The sequence below is a fragment of the Maniola hyperantus genome, chromosome 18 (assembly GCF_902806685.2).
Source record: "Maniola hyperantus chromosome 18, iAphHyp1.2, whole genome shotgun sequence".
Taxonomy (NCBI): Eukaryota; Metazoa; Arthropoda; class Insecta; order Lepidoptera; family Nymphalidae; genus Maniola; species Maniola hyperantus.
In genome coordinates this window covers 944549-964489 of record NC_048553.1, presented here as the reverse complement: position 1 = coordinate 964489, position 19941 = coordinate 944549, and the positions used below count along the sequence as shown (strand labels likewise).

General features: G+C 37.9%; 1 protein-coding gene across 2 annotated transcripts in view; it reads left to right on the top strand.

The window, feature by feature from the left end:
- The window catches only part of LOC117990639 (homeobox protein Nkx-2.4-like), a 61688-nt gene extending 50440 nt beyond the window's left edge, over window positions 1–11248 (top strand). For both annotated transcript variants that reach the window (XM_034978111.2, XM_069504622.1), the window contains exons 5-6: window positions 4237–4323; window positions 7917–11248. In XM_034978111.2, the coding sequence (XP_034834002.1) occupies window positions 4237–4323; window positions 7917–8156 (327 nt within the window). In that variant the 3' untranslated portion in view covers window positions 8157–11248. The remainder of the gene's footprint in view (window positions 1–4236; window positions 4324–7916) is intronic.
- Window positions 11249–19941: the final 8693 nt, after the last annotated feature.

The following is a 19941-nucleotide window of genomic DNA, read 5'->3' as shown; positions in this document are numbered from 1 at the left end:
TACGATGTATATGAATGATATACTGGAAACTATTCACAGTAAGAAACAGAAATCAAATATCGAAAATTTAAAAAATTTACTTACCGGCACGAAAATGTTTAGTTACTTCTCACTCCTAAACCAATCTGCCGATCGTAATGGTATCTCGTGAGCGAGGTGGGAGGCGCCTATGGAGTCTATGAAGTGTGGAAAAGTCGCAATATCTAGTTCCACAAAGATTCTATGAGCAGTGGCTAATGTCTCCTACCTGCTAAACTCTCCCGGACTCCCCCTACCTACTTATGTCTTTTAGACACATCAAGATAATTAAAACTGAAAGGAGCTAAAAATAAACTTAGAAATGTTCAGCGTATAAGTCAAGATTACATCCTCAAGTCAACTGAAGCGAATAAAGATTCCAACTGAAGTGAATAAAGATTGTACCCTATTTTATTTAGTGCGAAGTTCTGCCTTAGGGCCTTTTTATATTGATAGGGATTTTAGGTAATTTGGGGTAAAATCAAAATTCGAGTGGGGTCACCCTGTTTTCATACAAATAACTCCCCTGATATATAAAATGCTAAAATGACAACGTCAGATTTCTACCGAATTAAAAATCAAGTAACTAGTTAAGTGTAGATAAGTATACAATGCGACAAGGCTATCTTGGCGCGTGGCAAAAATAGGAACTAACGTTAAAAGTCAAGTGTTCCTTTTGTTCTTGTTTGAATATTCAAGATTCTAAGCCTTTGTTCTCCAACAGCGCCCCCCTGTCAATGTCATTCAAGTGCCATAAGAGCCTTGTCGCACTGTAAGTAGGTTTTTCGAGATAGAAGCTACAACCGCCCGCGGCCGAAAACCGTAGTGCGTGTTAACAGTGTTGCCAATTGAAAAAATAACAGGAAGATGTGAAACACGTTCCCTGAGGCGGTTTCACTCCCTGGGTATTTTATAGTAGACAGATCGTACGCATTGTGGATTGTGGGTATTTTATTATGGGCGGTTTGTGTTCGTAATTGGATCGGGGTGCGGCGATGGCCGGAGGCGTTATGAAAGCGATTATAATGTGATTTATGTTGTCTGTCGGTCGCACTCGCCCCCGTGCGGTCCGCCCCACAATGTTTACCAGTTGTATGACAATGTGATGATAAATCTGTTAACTGAACAGATACGTTTGTTGAAGAATCTGATTTAAGCTAAATAAGATCACTGAGTAGAACTAAGAAAGAAAAAACACTAGATAGCACCGATATTTTTGTATTTTCGTATTTAACACTAATACCTAATAGGTAGGTAGGTACAGTACGCGGCAGAAAGTAATGTACATCGACCTTTAGAAGGAGGTAGCATATTTGTAGAACGTTGTCCCTGTCATTGAGACCGACAAAACGTCATCTAGGTATGAGCGACAGAGACAACGCTCTACAAAACCGAAATGATCCGTCCGATAGATCCGCTCCGGGTCCTTAAACGCAGTGAAGTCTGCACAAACCGCCGAAATGTGAAGTTAGCTTAGTTAGAGGTATAATTTGTGGAAAACCATTTAAAATTAACTGATCTGAATATTAAAATTTAAAACTGAGAAAAATAAAATCATCATCATCATTTCAACCCATTGTTGGTTGTTGGAGCCGCTGGATTGACAGGCGGCGCAAGACCGTGGCGTGTGGATGTCCTTACAAGAGATCTATGTCCAGCAGTGGACGTGTATCGGTTGATGATGATGTTGGTCCACTACTGAGCTGGTCTCCTCTCAAAATGAGAAAGAAGGTTTCAAGCCATAATGCAATTCATGTATCTATTGATTGGCAGATTTCCAGTCGAAGGCGTTATCAAAGCGATTATACCTAATACCTATGTAGGTATAAGAATTTAGTAGTAAGTAACGATGGTCAGGAATAAGGCGTTACGGATCCTGAGCATTTGTGTATAAGTCCCGCAAATTGCTAATGAGCGTGGCCGCTATTTTAGTGATGTCAGCACTAGACTGAAGTTTCGAGCTGATGGTATATATGGTAGGTATATTATTTCAGCTGACGAAATGACATCATTTCGAAGGTTTAATGAGACATGGTTCCAGCGCAATAGCAATTTGCGGGACTTATAACGATGGTTAGGAACAAGGCGTTACGGATGCTGTAAGAATTTGTGTTGGCAAGGAACAAGGCGTTTATTAATTTTAATGGCGGCCACCCAACCGCCTGTCATATTGACAATACGAATCAATTTTGGCGCCCAAAAAAAAAGGATAAGAAAAATGTCTTAAATTACGATATCAAGACGGGACGTGCCGGACTTGTTAGGACGTATTAAAGACTGCATAAGAGTGACATTCCTGCAGATGCATAATATGAGATCCGTGATATACAGGATGCTTGTAAATGGACGCGAAATATTGCTAGTGAAAACTATTTTTTGGCAGTCTAGCTCATAATGTGTTATATGTGTATTATACCTATAACCTTGTAGAAGACTAGGTGATGCACGCGATTTAGGTTTTGTCTCTATCGTTGACACTTTCTTTACAAGGCACATCAACAGACAGAGACGACGCTCTACGTCGTAGAACCGTAGAAAGCTACGAAGCCAAAGTTACTAAGAGCCTTTTATAAAACTCGATAACGCTTGATGAGTTTTACTGCCGGGTTAACTTCTTTAAATAAATAAAATAAATAATCTTTTATTTCAGACTGAATGTTTAAAACTTTATTGAACAGCCAATGAGTTTTATAAAAGCTTTTTTTATTTTTTATTATGTTTACTTGTGTTTTGTGCAATAAAGTAGGTAGGTATAAATAAATTAATTTATTAATGATTGTTAATACGGTATTTTTTCGACATTTTGCACGTTAAATCAAAAACATATTATTCATGTTTATTATGTGTGTTATTCATAAAAGTAAATAAAAATCTGTTTTAGAATGAACAAGTAATACCCTTTCATATGACACCCCACTTGGTATAGTAATCTTACTTAGTAATTTAAAAATACCAATATTTGTTTATGAACACATTTTAATTTTTTTCGTGTGGTGTCACCACATTCGGATTTTTTCCTTCACTTGTGCTATAAGACCTACCTACCTGCCAAATTTCATGATTCTAGGTCAACGGGAAGTACCCTATAGGTTTTCTAGACAGATATACGGACAGGCGGCCAGACAAACAGACCACAAAGTGATCCTAAAGGGTTCCTTTTTTCCTTTTGAGGCACGAAACTCTAAAAAACTGCAATGGGGTGAAAAACGCTCACCCTGTATAATACAGGCAAGCGTGCGTAGGTGTTCCGATCCTGCGAACGATGACAAGCAGTATGGAGCCACAATTATAATAAATAAAGATGGTCTCGTGTTAGTTTAGCTCTTCATTTGATGCGGTGACTTTTTAACAGTGACTCTACGTTTTATTACTTACATAGTTACGTACCTACCTCGTTTGCTAGCATACCTAGGTACCTAGGTACACTTACCTATTCATAGTTGAATTTAAATACAACAGCTAGTAAGATCAGTACCTACTTATGCATATTTTTGCATTATTATGAATTCATAATTTATTATGAACTAAAAATCACACAAGTAGATATTACTTATAGACCAGAGGGGAAGCTTCATACTAGTGTCACGTGTCACGGACGCTCCGTTAGCCGCCAAACTGGGCGCACGGAGCGTCCGTGGCACGTCGCGTGGTGAGCTTGAGCTGCGCTTGAGTGAGTGAACCTACAGCCAGCCGCTAGTATGAAGCTTCCCCTCTGGTCTATATATCTACTCGTGTGCTAAAAATATAGCAATATTTTTAGTTCATAATAAATAAGCCTAACTGAGTAGGTAATCATAATCATCATCATGATGATCAACTCATCGCCAGCTCACTACAGAGCACGGGTCTCAAAGTGAGAAGGGTTTTGGCCATAGTTTACCACGCTGGCGCTGGCCAAGTGCGGATTGGCAGACTTCATCATTTTAATTTTTTTAAACTCACATAACTGTTCATGGGCGGCGGTAATCACTTAACATTAGGTGACCCGCCTGCTCGTTTGCTTGCCATTTTTATAAAAAAAAACTCTGAAATGTTAAAGGTCCGTGCCCGGGATCAAACCTCCGACCTCCGGTTAGGAGGCGGACGTCCTAATAACCACTACGTTATCACAGATTCATAATATTGTTACTCTTTTACGTCAAAATAAATAAATAATCCTTTACTTAGGTACCATCTACTTAAGATGATTAAAAATATTAATTAAGATTTTTGTTTCAGGTCAAAATATGGTTTCAGAACCATCGCTATAAGTGTAAGAGACAGGCCAAGGAGAAGGCGATGGCGGAACAGAACCAACACAACCAGGTAATGGCTTACATAGGCAGGTTGGCATCCGTTTGGATTTCCTCGGGTTTCTCCTAGTATGGGGGCCGTCGCGTTGGGGAGCGTCCAGGTGGGGTTTTCCGGGTCCAGGTATTCTGTGATTTTTTTTATACCTATTTCATAAATGACTAGAGAAAAAGTTTATTCATAGTGAAAAAAAAACCGTGTTGACGCGAAAAAAAAACTTGTGCGACTGTGATTACGCCTACGGTCACCATGGGCTCTCTTGTTCGAGATGCGCTAGTCGCTTTTCCCGCCATATTACCCTAAACGACATCATCCGGAGGTCCCTTGCCACCGCCCATGTGCCAGCTGTACTAGAACCTATTGGTTTGGCACGTAGCGATGGCAAGAGACCTGATGGTATGACGCTCGTACCGTGGAAGATGGGCAGGTCGCTTGTTTGGAATGCAACGTGTGCAGACATTTTAGCTGCATCCCACATTCAGGCGACCTCCTCTATGGCGGGTGCAGCGGCCATCAGCGCCGAACAGACCAAGAGGCGCAAATATGAAAACCTCGACGGGAGCTTCATATTCGTGCCTTTTGGTGTGGAGACCTTGGGGCCGTGCGGCCCGGGGGCTTGAGCTCATTTTGAGGAAATCTCAAAAAGGGTTATCGAGTCCACCGGGGACCCGAGAGCTGGCAGCTACCTTGGTCAAAGAATTAGTTTGGCCATCCAAAGGGGTAATACTGCCAGCATCTTGGGTACAATGCCTCGCTGCGGTGGTCTCGATGAGGTTTTAGATTTAATTTAATTTATTTTATTTTTAATTTAATGTTGTTTTTTTTACTTTTAATTTAGATGTAAAAAAATATTTCTTTGTATACTGTTGGCTTCCTATTAAATAAACCAGTAGGTACAGGAATAATTATAATTATTAATTTTAATTGAAAGCAAAAAATATTAAGAACAGAAAAATTTCCAAAGACTTCGAGCCGCCGCGATTACTATTTTACTCAGTTAAATGGAAAACTCATTAACAAAAACTTGACCACACAATTCCTATAAGAATCGAATCAACCCTTACTTACTCCAAGGTAGCACAAAGACCCTTTATGTGGCGATATCTTCAAATCAGTAGGCTTAGTACAAGAATGCATATTTCGATAACTTTGAAATAATATGTCGAGAATCAAAACGTAAGAGTAAAATGGACCTAAAATTTCCCTTAATTCCCAGTAGTTCTGTTAATCAGTTCTGTTGTCCTGTTTGATCAGGTAGTCCATACTAAGATTATAAACGTAAAAGTGTGTCCATCTCTCTCAATGCTACTTACTTTTTTCCAGCCTATAGGCGTTTGACAGATTTTAACAAAGTATAAATGATTGCTTCTTTCTAGAGACGGACATAAGGACATATAGGTACTTTTATACTGGAAAATCAAAGAGTTCCCAAGTTTTTAAAATCCTAAATCCATTATCAACAGTAATTAAAGACAATTTCAAGGTTCATATTTTGCAAAATACTGACGTTATACCTATATAGGAGAAAACGGGCTTTAGTCACGTTATAATTTTTAATGTTCCTCAGAATAAGGACTGTTAGAAGTAGCCCTATTGTGACACAATACTGTTAGAGCGAGATAGCCAAATGCATTTTAGCTCTTGTTAGAACGTGACAAAATGATTATGTTTTGTCCTAATCACCGTGGCCACTTTTTTTTGTTTGTCAAAATGTATTTGTACGTGAGTATTTGACAAACAACGTGAAGTGTAGAAGGAATGACATTTCACAAGTAAGAAGATCTGCTTGAGCGAGAGGGACTGAGAGGGCCACGCTAGTTGCAAATCTGGACATATCTGTATCATGTTCGATGTTCTATCAACGTTATCAAATGTCAAGTCATACTAAGGATACCAGGTATTGAATAATGATAAAAATCGTAGACGTTGCAGTGGCCCCCTTGTAATAAGCGATAGACGTTGCTCACTCTGTACTATATCTAACTTTATAGTTTTCGATGTTAGATGTTCTATCAACGTTGTCGAATGTTAAGACATACTAAGGGTACCAGGTATTGAATAATGGATATTTAAAGACGTGAGTGATAAAAATCGTCGACGACGCAGGGGCCCCCTGTGTTAGGCGATAGACTTTGCCCACTTGATCGCAATCTCCCGCCGGTACGGGGCCCGCATTTGTTGACAACCCCGATTCAGTTTTGCTGAGGTCGGGCTTTGGCCTTATTAATTTAAATTGCTTGATGACGTGGGTTTTGCATACTTACCTACCTATACTGATTTAAAGTTAATAAACCTAGAGTCCTAGAGCCTAGAGGTTGATACCTAATATTTTCTAGGTTTTTAGTAGGCACAGTCAGTAACAAAGCTAGGTTTGCACCCGCCATCCAGTACAAGCAACTATGAACGGGTGCATACCTAGCTTTGTTGCTGACTGTACGCACTCTACATAGGTTACCTAATCAGAGTAGATAGTTAAGTTTTATTTTAACAGATAACCTACCAGTGATTAGTTAGATAGTTTCTGATAGTTCAGTTAACTGAAAAAGCGGTAGTTACCAACCACCAACTTTAGTAACCTATCTACTAATAGGTAACTAGGTATTTATAATAAGTTTTTCTTGTTATGGTCATTTTTAATGACTCATTAATTTGAACAGGTTTACGAAAATATGTTTCAAATTATAATAAAAATTATTTAATAAAATAATTCGAATTTGGAATATTTCAACCCCGTCGCTCGGCGTCGCGTCGCCGCCACCGGCCGGGAGTCACGCGCGGGGTTGCCAACCTCCGCCGATTGCCTCAATTTGCGCGGCGTGGGGCGCGTGGGGTGCGTGGGGCGCGTGGAGCGCTGCACACGACTCGTGATTGTTAGCGCCCGCGCGAACGCACTTGTGTTTTAATGAGACAAACATAGTAATTTCATTTAAACTTATCTAAATAATAGCGGCTGTACAGACTGGCGAATATAAAAGACAATATTTCAAGTGAATAATTTACGCTGGAAAACAATTTATTTCATTTTCAGGGTTTCGTACTTCGTTATCAATCTGTCTGTCTGTGAAGAAATCTATAGATAGAATCTATATCAAGAAAACTATGAAATTTGGCAAGTAGGTAGGTCTTATAGCACACGTAAAGAGAAAAGTCCGAAATTCATGAATTTGTGGTTAAGTACATCACAAAAAAGTGTGTTCATGAACAAAAATTAGCATTTTCAACTTTCAAAGTAAGATTACTATACCAAGTGGGGTATTATATGAAAGGGCTTTATTTGTACATTCTAAAACATATTCTTATGCATACTTAGTTAATAGTTTTTGATTTATCGTGTAAAATGTCGAAAAATTACGACTGTATTACGGAACCCTCGGTGCGCGAGTCTGACTCGCACTTGGCTATTCTTGTAAATAGTTTTTATAAGTAGTTTGACTCAAAATGGAAGCAGTAGATAGCTATTAGCTTATTCAAATTGTCTTTGTTAAAAATGTTACTATTAATGTAGAGTACTTTTCCATAGAGAAGAGAACCTCGAGAAAAAGATGGCAGTCATTTTGATATTTGCCTGTAAATTATTGTCTTTATTAATAATGTAATTTCTCCAACAGTCTGCATCATCACCACGAAGGGTAGCTGTACCAGTGCTCGTCAAAGACGGCAAGCCGTGCGGCTCAGGGGAGTCATCCTCGCCAGCTCACAGCCACTGCGCCACCCCTACCTCGGGATACTCCGCCCCCCAACCCTCGCAGGCAGCGTGCAGCAACCCCCTGGTCTCATCCTACCGCCAACCCACAGCCTACCAGCAGCAATGCTCAGGATACCTCCCCCTCCAGGGCAGGGCCTGGTAGAAGTTCCCACAGCTTTACCACGAGACAATGTTCAAAGAAGAGATGTATTTCGATTAACCTACAAATTATTTTAAATTGTTTGACATTGACATATTTGTGTTGCCATGTTTGAAAAATTACCCTCCCTATTTTATACCACTAAAAATATATTAAAATATGTTGCTGCACAAAACTTGCGATTATTGCTAGGCCTGGCATTATGACACTATTGCTCAAACTGTATTTTATAGAATAGTGAAAGATTTTTTATGCAAATGTAAGAGGATAGTGACTATTGCATTGGTACCGTACTGCACCCCTAGTTGAAAACTGTGTCAACTCAAAAAACTTGCCTTTCCGTACATACAGATAATCGGATCAGGGCTGATTCCTGAAAGGCTTTAGTAACTATAAGTATTTTACGTAGGTATTAAAAGCACAGTAATTCCCTAAATCTTTTTTATTATTTAAATTTATATCTTCTGATACAAAAACATTTTTACTTAGTTTCTAAAAAAGTAGGTATTTTTTGTGTTTAATCAGTTTGGATATAAGGGTGCGGTCAGATTTAGCAAGAATGATTTAATTTCTGCCAATTACAGTTGCCATTGTCGCAATATGATAATTACAACTTCCGTGCTAACCCATGATAATTTTTTTGTTAATTCTGATTTCTAAGCCAAATTCAAGCTTGTCTTTAAAAAGGAACATTGTCACTGGTAAAGCTATGGGACGTGGCTACCCAAAAGTGACTCAGTGGATGAAAAAGTGATTCAGTGATTAAGTGAAAGTGTGGACGTTTAATTAACGCATAGAATGGAGGTGTACATAGTCAGTTATAGATAAGCACCACTAAGGATTTGACTTAAATGTTATATTTTCTGTAAATTTTCGTCAAGTATTCTAAATTTTTCCTTTCCCAAATAAATAATATGTATTACATTGTAGAGTTCTTCTAATTTAATTTTTGAAAACTTTTTGAATGTGTACCTACACTACCTACCGATGTTTTAATTAGATAACAATTTTGAAAAAAAAACAGGTACCTTATCCATTTTTGATGCTTAATACGTAGAACTATCCGAGCTATTGTAAATAACTGATACTAAAGTAGTTAATTGTTGTGTGAATAGTATAATTTATGATAAAAAAACAGGTCAGTGTTTTGTGCGTGTGTAGATAGTATAACATGTAAATAAAACGATTTGACTAGCTGCCGATTTTGTTGTAACGCAATAGAGAAATTATTTTACTGCGGAATATTTATATGACAGTGTTTTTAGAACCATAGATTCATAAGTTACGTTGAGTCGAAATAATATAAAAAATTAGATAAAATAAAGAACTTCATATTTTTAATTTTATATTTTCTTCATAAAAAGTATTTTTTTTCGTTTTTATGAAAACTCTCAATATTTTTATGAACCTCGTTATACCAATTTGGTTTTTTTTGATGTTTATCATCTATCTTTAAGGTGCTGGAACACCCTTCCAGTATCAACATTTCCTTCAAGGTAAAAATAAAGACATCTTCTAGGTAAGCGCGCTGTGACCTAGACCTCATAATTGCTTTCCATTGTCGTCAAGCGCACAAACCTAATAAAAAATATTTTTATTCTAAACCCAATTTTTTACCCCAATTCTTATTAATCGCAGGGGTACAGTGGGGTCGGGTAAGCAATCGACTTATACAAGCGATGGGTAATTGACTACAATCCCCTAATTGGGTGCCGATTGTGTGAACCCCCGCACCCCAACACATAGATTATAAAGATTCACAAAGCCCCTAGAAGAAAAAATCTGCAATCAATTAAAATACCCCTTTTTTGTACTTAAAACAAACGTGTCGATGTTTTATATAGAGATTTAATATTCAAAAATTTTTTTTACTTAAAAACAATTTAATTGCCTACAAGATTGCCTATCAAGCGAATTTTAAAACGGTAATAGATTATAATAATTATACACTTGCAATTATCGCATCTTTTATTGAATTTTTGCTTTGATTTTTTATGCAGTATAACAATTATTAAAATTGATTGATGATTATAAAGGCAAACAATTTATATTTTTTCTGTAAAGTATCCAGTTTTAACTTTTAATTTATTAAATTAAGTAGCAATTAACCTTCTCAATCTAAATCTAAAATTAACCTTAGCACATGTTAAAATTAAATTTAAAAAAAATACGCAAGACAACACCGAAAAATTTAGAAAAATTTAAAATTTACGTCTAAATTTGCACTATTTGATGAGTCATGCACCATTATGATTGCAAGTAAGTTGGACAAATTATGTCATATTAAAATTGAATTATAAAAAGGTGCGTAAAAAATCGATAAATGTAGAAAAAAATTATCACTTTTGTCACACTTTGTATAAAACATCGACTATAGATAATAATTACTTTATAATTTTTATTGCAATGTAAATATAAAATTTAGTAAAGTTAAAAAAAAAAACGAGTTAGAACCACAGTAGTAAAATGGCGCAAGCGCAAACAAACAATGAAACATAGCAATAAGCCTCTTTAATTAAAAGTAAATTGTCGAATTTTTAAAAAAGAATATAATTAAGTGGAAACATATTTTACACGCGTTACGTGATTTGATGAAAGTTGATGAATGTTAAATAAATCAAAGTATACCTAATACATGTTCTTAAATAAATAACCCCATTCAATTATTAACTGGTACGTTTTAAAACCTCTTGCTATTTTCATTTACAAATGTAATAATGTAAGAAAAGTAAAAATGACATAACTGATAAATTGTGAATTGTGAGTGAAGATAGCAGGAGTCAAATCATGTCTGTATCATTTGGATAAGGTAATAATTGGTTCTAACACTTGATTAAACTTGACACGTACCTATTAAATTTTATCAAATCACGTCTCATGTTAAAGTGTGGCTCCACCTTTAATGTTTTTGTAACTTAATTTATAAATAATTATTATGTTTTCAGATTTAGACCGATGTAATTATTTTAGTTAGGCTTAGAGAAGTTATAATAATTATAAATAATAGTATTAAATAACGAATGGAATTTGTAATTATAATGAGAAATGAGGTGTAATGAATTTCGATTTATAAAATTAATAAAAATTAACGAGTTTTAAAAATACATTTGTTTCATTCATTAAAATGTGTCAAACCCAAAGCATTAAAATTGTTTAAAAATAGTAACTTTAGGATTCTCATTATTTATTATCTTCGATCATTAACTTTTTGTACTAAATCTTTAATGATCGACTGGTTATAATAAATATTAAAATCAAAATATGTTCTATATATGAAATTTCCATACAAATATAGGCAAGGTAAGATAAGTTCTTTGATAAGTAAGTAGGTTCCTGCCTAGCTTCCTTATTTTCCTGCTACCTACATTATTATAAAAGATTAAATCCTAAAGCCACTCAGAAATATAGGCAAAAGAAACAGAGACAACGAAGAATATCATAATAATATAATGATCGATGCCCTTTGTTTATACGGAAACAATGTGAATATCGCAAAACGTTTACCTTTGAACGCCCCTCTCAAGCTTATAAGCTCATTTTATTGTCTTCAATATTCCCAGATTACCCTATAATCTCTCATAACGTATAACAGTTTATTCCGCATGGCAACATCGCTTTGTTCCCTACTATAACTCAAAGCCCGCCAAAACGAAATAATAACATGGCCGCTCGGCTGTCAAACTGACATATTCGCTGGAACGCTGCACTCAATTTTACACTCTATCTTAATACATTAGAGTAGCTTTTTGAATGAAACATATTTGTAGTTGCATTTTATAGAGTTTCAATAGTAATTTTCACAGAACAAAGGTTTGGAACTTTGGAAGTCTGCAGTTGTGCACGTGCGCTCCTAATAAAATGGTGGATTAACCGAAAGAGGGACAGGTGAGGAGTGAGGGCGAAATTGGAAACTACTGGCCTCTTGACTTGACGGCTTCTGTGTGCTTAGTACAAGAGTTTACATCTCACAATCGTTGATAAAGTTCGAAACTCGAAACTAGAAAAATGTATTTAACGCAAGTGAACGCAACCATCGGGTTTCTTGGTGGTTCTTCTCGGTAAGAAATTCATTCCGAACCAGTAGATAGGTACCTACATTTGACGATTCAAAAGTAACAACTTGTGAAATTTTATTTGAATAAAAATGGTTCTATTCAATTCTAAGTATTCTATTAATCTGAGTCTAAAATAGTAAGTTCCTTGGTTTAAAATCAAAAATTCCGTATCTAATTTAATTTCGCAACGTTTCACTTGGAGCGCTCGCTGTAACAAATTTGAGCTGTAAAACATTTCACTTTAACGCTGAACTGTTGATGTTCGAATTCTATAAACGTTGGTGAAATGTAAAATCTGTACTAAGCCTGTATCGCGTAACAGTTTCAAGTAGCATGAGATTTGCGTCACAGAATGTGACGTAATTAAATGACGATCTCTGTGACGCATCTGTGATTAAGTAGCTACTGAGCTTCGACTCTTTTTGCCATCAAGTGGTCCCGGGTTCGATTCCTAATAAAATTAAAATGAGTGTTTCTACTTTTGACACGTGTCTGGATAGTCTTCAGGTATCATGTCTTCGGGAGTCTATATCTACAAAAAAAACGGACCGAAATGAGAACCACCTCCGTTTTGGAAGTCGGTTAAAAATGAAAAGCTGACTGACTGACTGACTGATGATCTATCAACGCACAGCTCAAACTACTGGACGGATCGGGCCTGTGGATCGGGCTGAAATTTGGCATGCAGATAGCTACTATATGACCTAGGCATCCGCTAAGAAAGGATTTTTGAAAATTCAACCCCTAAGGACTCCCTTAGGGGTTGAAATTACAAATTACAAACCCCCTATTTCACCCGAAATAGGGGGTTTGTAATTTGTATAGTCCACGCGGACGAAGTCGCGGGCATCAGCTTGTTATTTTATAAAAGCTGAAAGTTCTCTGCGTACCTGTCGTCCCCAACACGTGGCTTTGGGAGATAACAGGTAGGTAATAAAAATAACGAATGAATAAAAATCACGATTTTTGTAAATTATTCTCTTTAATAATGAATTCTAATAATATACTACCGCTATAAAAAAAAAACACGTCATTTTATTACTACCTACAGTCCAAGACTCTTTTGGTCTTCACTTTTTAAAATACACGCATTGCCTAACTGGAGTTTTATAATTTTATCTGGTGTACACCAGACCTATGTACATAGGTAGTTTTTAACCGACTTCAAAAAAAGGAGGAGGTTCTCAATTCGTCGGAATCTTTTTTTTTTTTTAAACAACAAGAGTGGGGGAGAATGGAACAATACCGATGCTGCAGCACTAATTAGACAAAGCCATTGTGAGCGAAGCGCGCGCTAATTGCGTACGTAGGTACCTAGCGACTCCAATTCTGCTACGTGTATGAAAATGTTAGAAAATTCAAGTGTTTTTATTATACGGGTACAAACACGCGAGATATAAAGGTACTGAAAAAAAAGCGGGTATGTATGGTGCAGCTAGATAAAAAGGTAAACGCGCAAGTTTAAAGTTGATACGTATTTGCAGTGAATAATAACATTTAAAAAGGTGGCAAAATGGCTCAATAGTGAGGTAAAATTATTTACCTATCTACGATATTCTATCTACCAGGATGTATGGTCTGTGATCTTTGTTTGTCCGAAGGGATGGAATAAATTGAACAACTAGGTGAGTACCATAGATTATCTGCCAGGTGAGTAGGTACTTAAAAGGTACGTAAAACCCGCGCCAATATAATCTACTTAGTCTATGTCTGGTTGCGTCTACCTACTCTGTGTTATGGTGCGTGTATAATATGGGTCACACACTGGTCTTCACTTTTTAAAATACATATAAGCATTGCATTATGGTCATAGTCCACCATTGCTGGCTAAGTATGGATTAGCAGACTTCACACACCTTTGAGAATAGTATGGAGAACACCCAGGCATGTATGTTACCTCACCATGTTGCTTAAAACGCACATCACTCAGAAAAGTGCGTGCCTGGGATCGAACCCCCGATCTCCCGAATAGGAGGCGGACGTCTTAAGCACTAGGCTATGACAGCTTCAGTATGCAAAGTTACAGGCTATTATTAGTTTTGGCTCAGATGAAAATCCGTCGAGTCACGGTGGCTTCGCCTCGCTGACGTCTCATTAACACTCGGATGTGCGTCTGTCCGTCACACGATAACCCGGCAACGACCACCAGCGGTAACAAGTCACCACTAGGGTTCTGTACAACTTTTCATGAAAGAAACCACAAGTTTTCGATGACCTCCCTGGCGCAGTGGTAAGCGCTGTGGTTTTATTAGTGGGAGGTCCCGGGTTCGATTCTTGGCAGCGGTTTGGAATTTTATATTCTTCTTTGATCTGGTCTGATGGCCAAGCGATTTAACGTTCCGGTACGATGCCGTGAAGAAACCAAAGGGGTTTAATAAAAACTGCCATACCCCTTCCAGGTTAGCCCGCTTCCATCTTAGACTGCATCATCACTTACCACCAGGTGAGATTGCAGTCAAGGGCTAACTCGTTTCTAAATAAATAAAAAAGTCATCACAACATCTCACTAGTAATAGTTCCTTCTAGACGTTAAGCCACTGGATTAATCGTCATCGACATCAAAGCATAGCCGGCTCACTACTGAGCACGGGTCTCTTCTCAAAATGAGAAGGGTATGAAACTTTGGACACGCTGGCCAAGTGCGGATTGGTAGACTTCACACACCTTTGCGAAAATTATGGGTAACTCTCAGCTCATGCATGGTTCGTCACGATGTTTTCCTTCACTGTTAAAGCAATTGATATTTAATTGCTTAAAACGCACATAACTTCGAAAAATTATGTGCGTTTAAAACGTGTCCGAGATCGGACCCCTAACTTTCGGAATAGGAGGTCGATGTCTTCTATCACCGTTATGCAGAGTCTGAGAAAGTGTCTGATAAAAGTTTTGGGCACGGTTTGACTTAGGGATGATTTATCCCAGGACAGTCAGCCAGCGTAACAGACATGCCTCGGACGTGGCACGGCTAGGGCCCGGTGCGGTCAGGCATAAATATGATTTATTTCGTAGCGCACTCCAAGCAAACGTACGATATAGTTTGGTTCTCATTTGAATAATAAATAACCAATCAAACTCAATGAAAGTTTGTAGACACGTTGTAGAAATTAATATCTGTGTAGGAATTTTCGAGATTATACGTAGGTACCTATTTACCTACTATAAAAATATGAAGTTTTAAAGAAGCTCAAAGGTTTAGGTAGCTACCTTACCTAAATACAAAACTTGTAGGAAAGGATCTCTAATCGGTGCCACAATGTGAATGACTCGTCGAATCATCACTTCACGAAGCGACTTTTATTTTAATCCAACGCCATTGAGATTGAGGCATGTTTTATTTTGACAAGCTCTGGATGTCTGGACGCCATGACAGGTGGCGCAGGGTACTGGGATATTTAGTGAAGGGCAATTTGGTATTTTTAAATTCCTTCTTCTAAAGGCTTTTTGTTAGGCTTACCTACCTAGCGAAACTAGATGATGCCTGCGGCTTATTCCGCGTGGTCTTTAAAAATCCCACGTGAACTCTTTGATTTTCGAGATATAGGTAATCGAGCCTGTGCTCAAATCACTCGTAGTTAACTGTACTCTAGAATTTTTAGTGTAATCAGCCTAGAACCTCTAGAAAAGTTCGTACCCTAGGTACTTACCTAATATTAATTTAATTTCTTAGGTCTCAAATTTCTATAAGCATAGAACACGGAATCACATTAGATTTTAGTATCTTTAGGTACCTACCTAAGTACCAGTAGTATTAAATACCTACTTACTTAGTACCTACAAGCGAGGTACCTACTATAGTCTAAAACGAAATCTGAAGAAGCTTGAAAGTTATCGTGTACCTAAATGTTTAAAACCTGAATTTTATAAATTACAATTTTTTTGCAAAATGCACATTATTTAAGTAGATTGTTACCTGCCCTGCCTGATATAGGTACTTTAGGCACCTGAAAGCACTTATGGGGGCACTTAGGTACCTACCTATGTACCTATGGCACCCACCTACCGATTTACTTCCTAACACTTCAGGACCTACCTCCGAAGCTTTACAGCAATATATAGAGATGAAAGTAATGTTATCGTGCACTCTGACCCTAGGAGCCGTGTACAACAATTACATATTCCCAAGACTCAAAGGCAAAGGCAGTTGTTTCATCCACTCGGCGAAATGGCGCGCGATCTGACAGCGCTTCGATTGTTGCTCGCTAATGGCTCGTGTCGTATGACCATAGCCCATGCGTATGACTAGGATCAGCCCCCCAATTACAGTTCTTGCAATTCACGAAGGCTAGTGAACTTTACTTGTGGTATAGATAGTTCAACTCAGTTGTGCGCGCGGCCCTATGTGTGTGTACACCTTGTACATATACAGTGACTTTGTGTGCGTGACAAGAGGTACAGTCGGGTACAAATACAAATATAGTTATTTACGGGTTATACACGGGTTTTTAAAAAAAACAGTTATTTCGTAATTTAATGTTTATTTATTGAACATTATTCTGAATCGCTACTTGAAAAATCAAATGATGAATTTTCGGATTCGCTGCTCTCACCAAGGTTAAATAGGATTTCTGACTCCATGTCAAAATGTCTATAATATTCTTCTTCTTTCTTTTGTACAAGTCGACAATGCACAATGATAATTCTTTGTCCTTTCGAAGAGAGATTGCTCTTTAAAGGTGGTCCATCTTTATTACCCCATCCTTTGTTTTGCACATGATTAGTTAAGATGTAGCTCTCATCTGTATAATATACTGTACACCGATTTTCTTGACGGTATCTGAGTAATTTTTTTAGGTAGGAAAATTTTAGTTTTTGGATGTCATGCCGTGCCACATTTTCTCCGTGAAGACCTAGACATTTTCGTAAACGACTGTACCCGTAAGAAAAAGCGATAAGAACACGTCTTGCTCGGACGACGACTGCCGCGTCACTGCCACACGAATGAAAGTTGTATATTTACAAGGCCACGCACACATAGGGCCGCGCGCACAACTGAGTTGAACTATCTATAACGTCGTTTACATGGTCATTGCGTAAGTGTGCGCGCATGTCGGACCAATGAGTCGCAAGCAAGCGCTGTCAAACGCACACATTTAGTGTACCTTACGTATACCGATACGACTTATACACAAGCATGAGTCAGTGGCCTTCGTGAAATGCAAGAACTATAAGAAAAACGTAGGTATTCGTCGTTATCGTAATCGTCAACAAATACTGCCCTTTGAGGGCACACACGTGAGGAAACCTGCATGCCTGAGAGTTCTCCATAATGTTCTCAAAGGTGTGTGAAGTCTACCAATCCGCACATGGCCCGCGTGGTAGACTATGGCCAAAACCCTTGTCACTCTGAGAGGAGAATCGTGCTCTGTAGCGAGCTGGTGATGGGTTGATCACGATGACCCCAGCTGGGACTGAGTGGGACCCTCGAGTCTCAATTGGGGAGTTAATAGTTTAAAATGGGAAAAGTCCCGCGGAAAGCTGGTAGCATGGTCTCGCTGCGCATTCCGCGGAACAATGGAAAAACCTCCTCGAGACACAAAGGACATATCGTTTAGTGCGAATTGTTGCTGTGATTTTGTTTCTGAGCGGAGCATACAAAGGCCTTAATGTAGCCTTTGATTTTAAATAATGTAAAAGGATATAGGTAGGCACCTATAATAATATTATGGGAAACGCTGCGTCGGCCTTTGACGGAATATAAGTAAAATTATTATTATGCTCAGATTTTTTTTTCAACGTTCGCTTAGAGTCTGATTCGTGAAAACTGTTTCTGAAAATAGAAAATAATTTATCCATGACAGCATTATTACTTTCGCAGCTTTTCACTAATTATACCTATTAATTAAGTATTATAAACCATGATGGTGAATGTATAAAAAAATTAAATAGGTAGGTAGGTATGTAGGTATAGTACGCGACTTTTTTTCACGCGATTTGACCTGCAGCTCGTTCCAGCAACGCGCAGGACTGCAAATACCGTTTTATATATGGCATAATATTGTTATCAAATCTTTGAAAAGAGCAACCTCCGAGTTTCTTACTGGTTCTTCTCGGCAGGAAAATCATTCCGAACCAGTGGTAGATGCATTTGACGATGCCAAAGTACTTACTTGTAAAATTTTAATTGAATGAAAAGTATTTTTTATTAAATTAAACTTTTATTTTGAGGCTAGACTTGGCTAGTAAGTAGAGACAGGGCAAGTGGTTATAAAATTATTTTGTTGGCAATAAAAAGAGGTTGGTTAATAAACTCAGTCTGTAGAGAACCCTTTATAAAACGCATTCCAAGTCGCGTGAAAGCGCTAGTTCCTTAATAAATTCATTACAACGCACGCCCGTGCTCTATCGATTGTGGCCTCTTTCCCGGACGTGCCAGAGACAATCGACGCGATGGCGCTTCTGTACGCAACCATAGACAACATTGAAATGACTTTATCATTTTCACCTCTACAACAATTTGCTTTTTACTACCTAGATATAAAATTTATTTTCGTTTGAACTACGGTTGGTAATATGCCTTTATAGATTGACAATTAAAAAAATAAAAATTCGAACCAATGTTTGGAGATTACTGTAAAATCGACCATAGAATGAAACGCATAGAGGTGGAAAGGTTTGCGCTTGGTGGAGCGATATGAAACCTTTTTGGGCGCACGCAGCGTCTTTGTCTCTGCTTCACTGTCAAGCGTACTTGTGTTTTCCCGCGTTTTTTGTTCTAATTAGTCAGCCCCGAGCCCTCGACGTTACAAACCTTGTGCGAGTGTGGTAGTTACGGGTAGTTGTGGGTAGGTATGGTTGTCCAAAAGCTGCTGGTGACAGCTGATGTTTTTCCACTAAAAATAAACAAGCATCGCGCCCTATCGTCACACGAGTCCGTACTCTGTACTCTGTGCTATCGTGCCCCATCCTATCCATCATCCAGCAATATTGAATATACCTACATAGGCCCGTACAAAATGACTCCTCACGCGCTATTTTAACTCTATGGGTTATGTGGTTAACTGTCATGTCAAAAGCACGGTACCTACACTTTTAAAATAAGCACTAAAATCGTATTTTTGATATGGACACAAAGTTAAAATGGTGTGTGAGGAGATGGCGAGGAGTTAAATTCGTGTTATACAACAATGACGCTATCAATACTAATTAGAAAGCGAAAAGCGTAGGTAGGTATATATATTATCTAACAAGCTTATGCTCGCGACTTCGTCCGCGTAGACAACACGAATTTCAACCCCCTATTTCACCCCGTTAGGGGTTGAATTTTCAATAATCCTTTCTTAGTGGATGCCTACGTCATAATAGCTATCTGCATGCCAAATTTCAGCCCGATCCGTCCAGTAGTTTGAACTGTGCGTTGATAGATCAGTCAGTCAGTCAGCCAATCAGTCAGTCAGTCACCTTTTCATTTTATAGGTTTTAGATTGGATAATTTTCTAAATTTTGAAAACAACAGTTCAATGACTACAGGACCTACACTTGTAGGTACTTGAAAAGATTCAACTGGATGTCCATTACCAGACTAGGTTGGTCTCAGACTAGTTTATACCTACTTGCCTAATACCTATTATTATGTAAATACCTACCTACTTCCTTTATACCATCCTGTAACCTGCAATACAGTCCGCAAATATGTACTTTGAATATAGGTTGCATACAAGGGCAAGGGGAAACCTTAAATAATATAAAAAATAAACTTCCTCCCTCCGCGCCATATCGCGGCCCGCTAGACGACC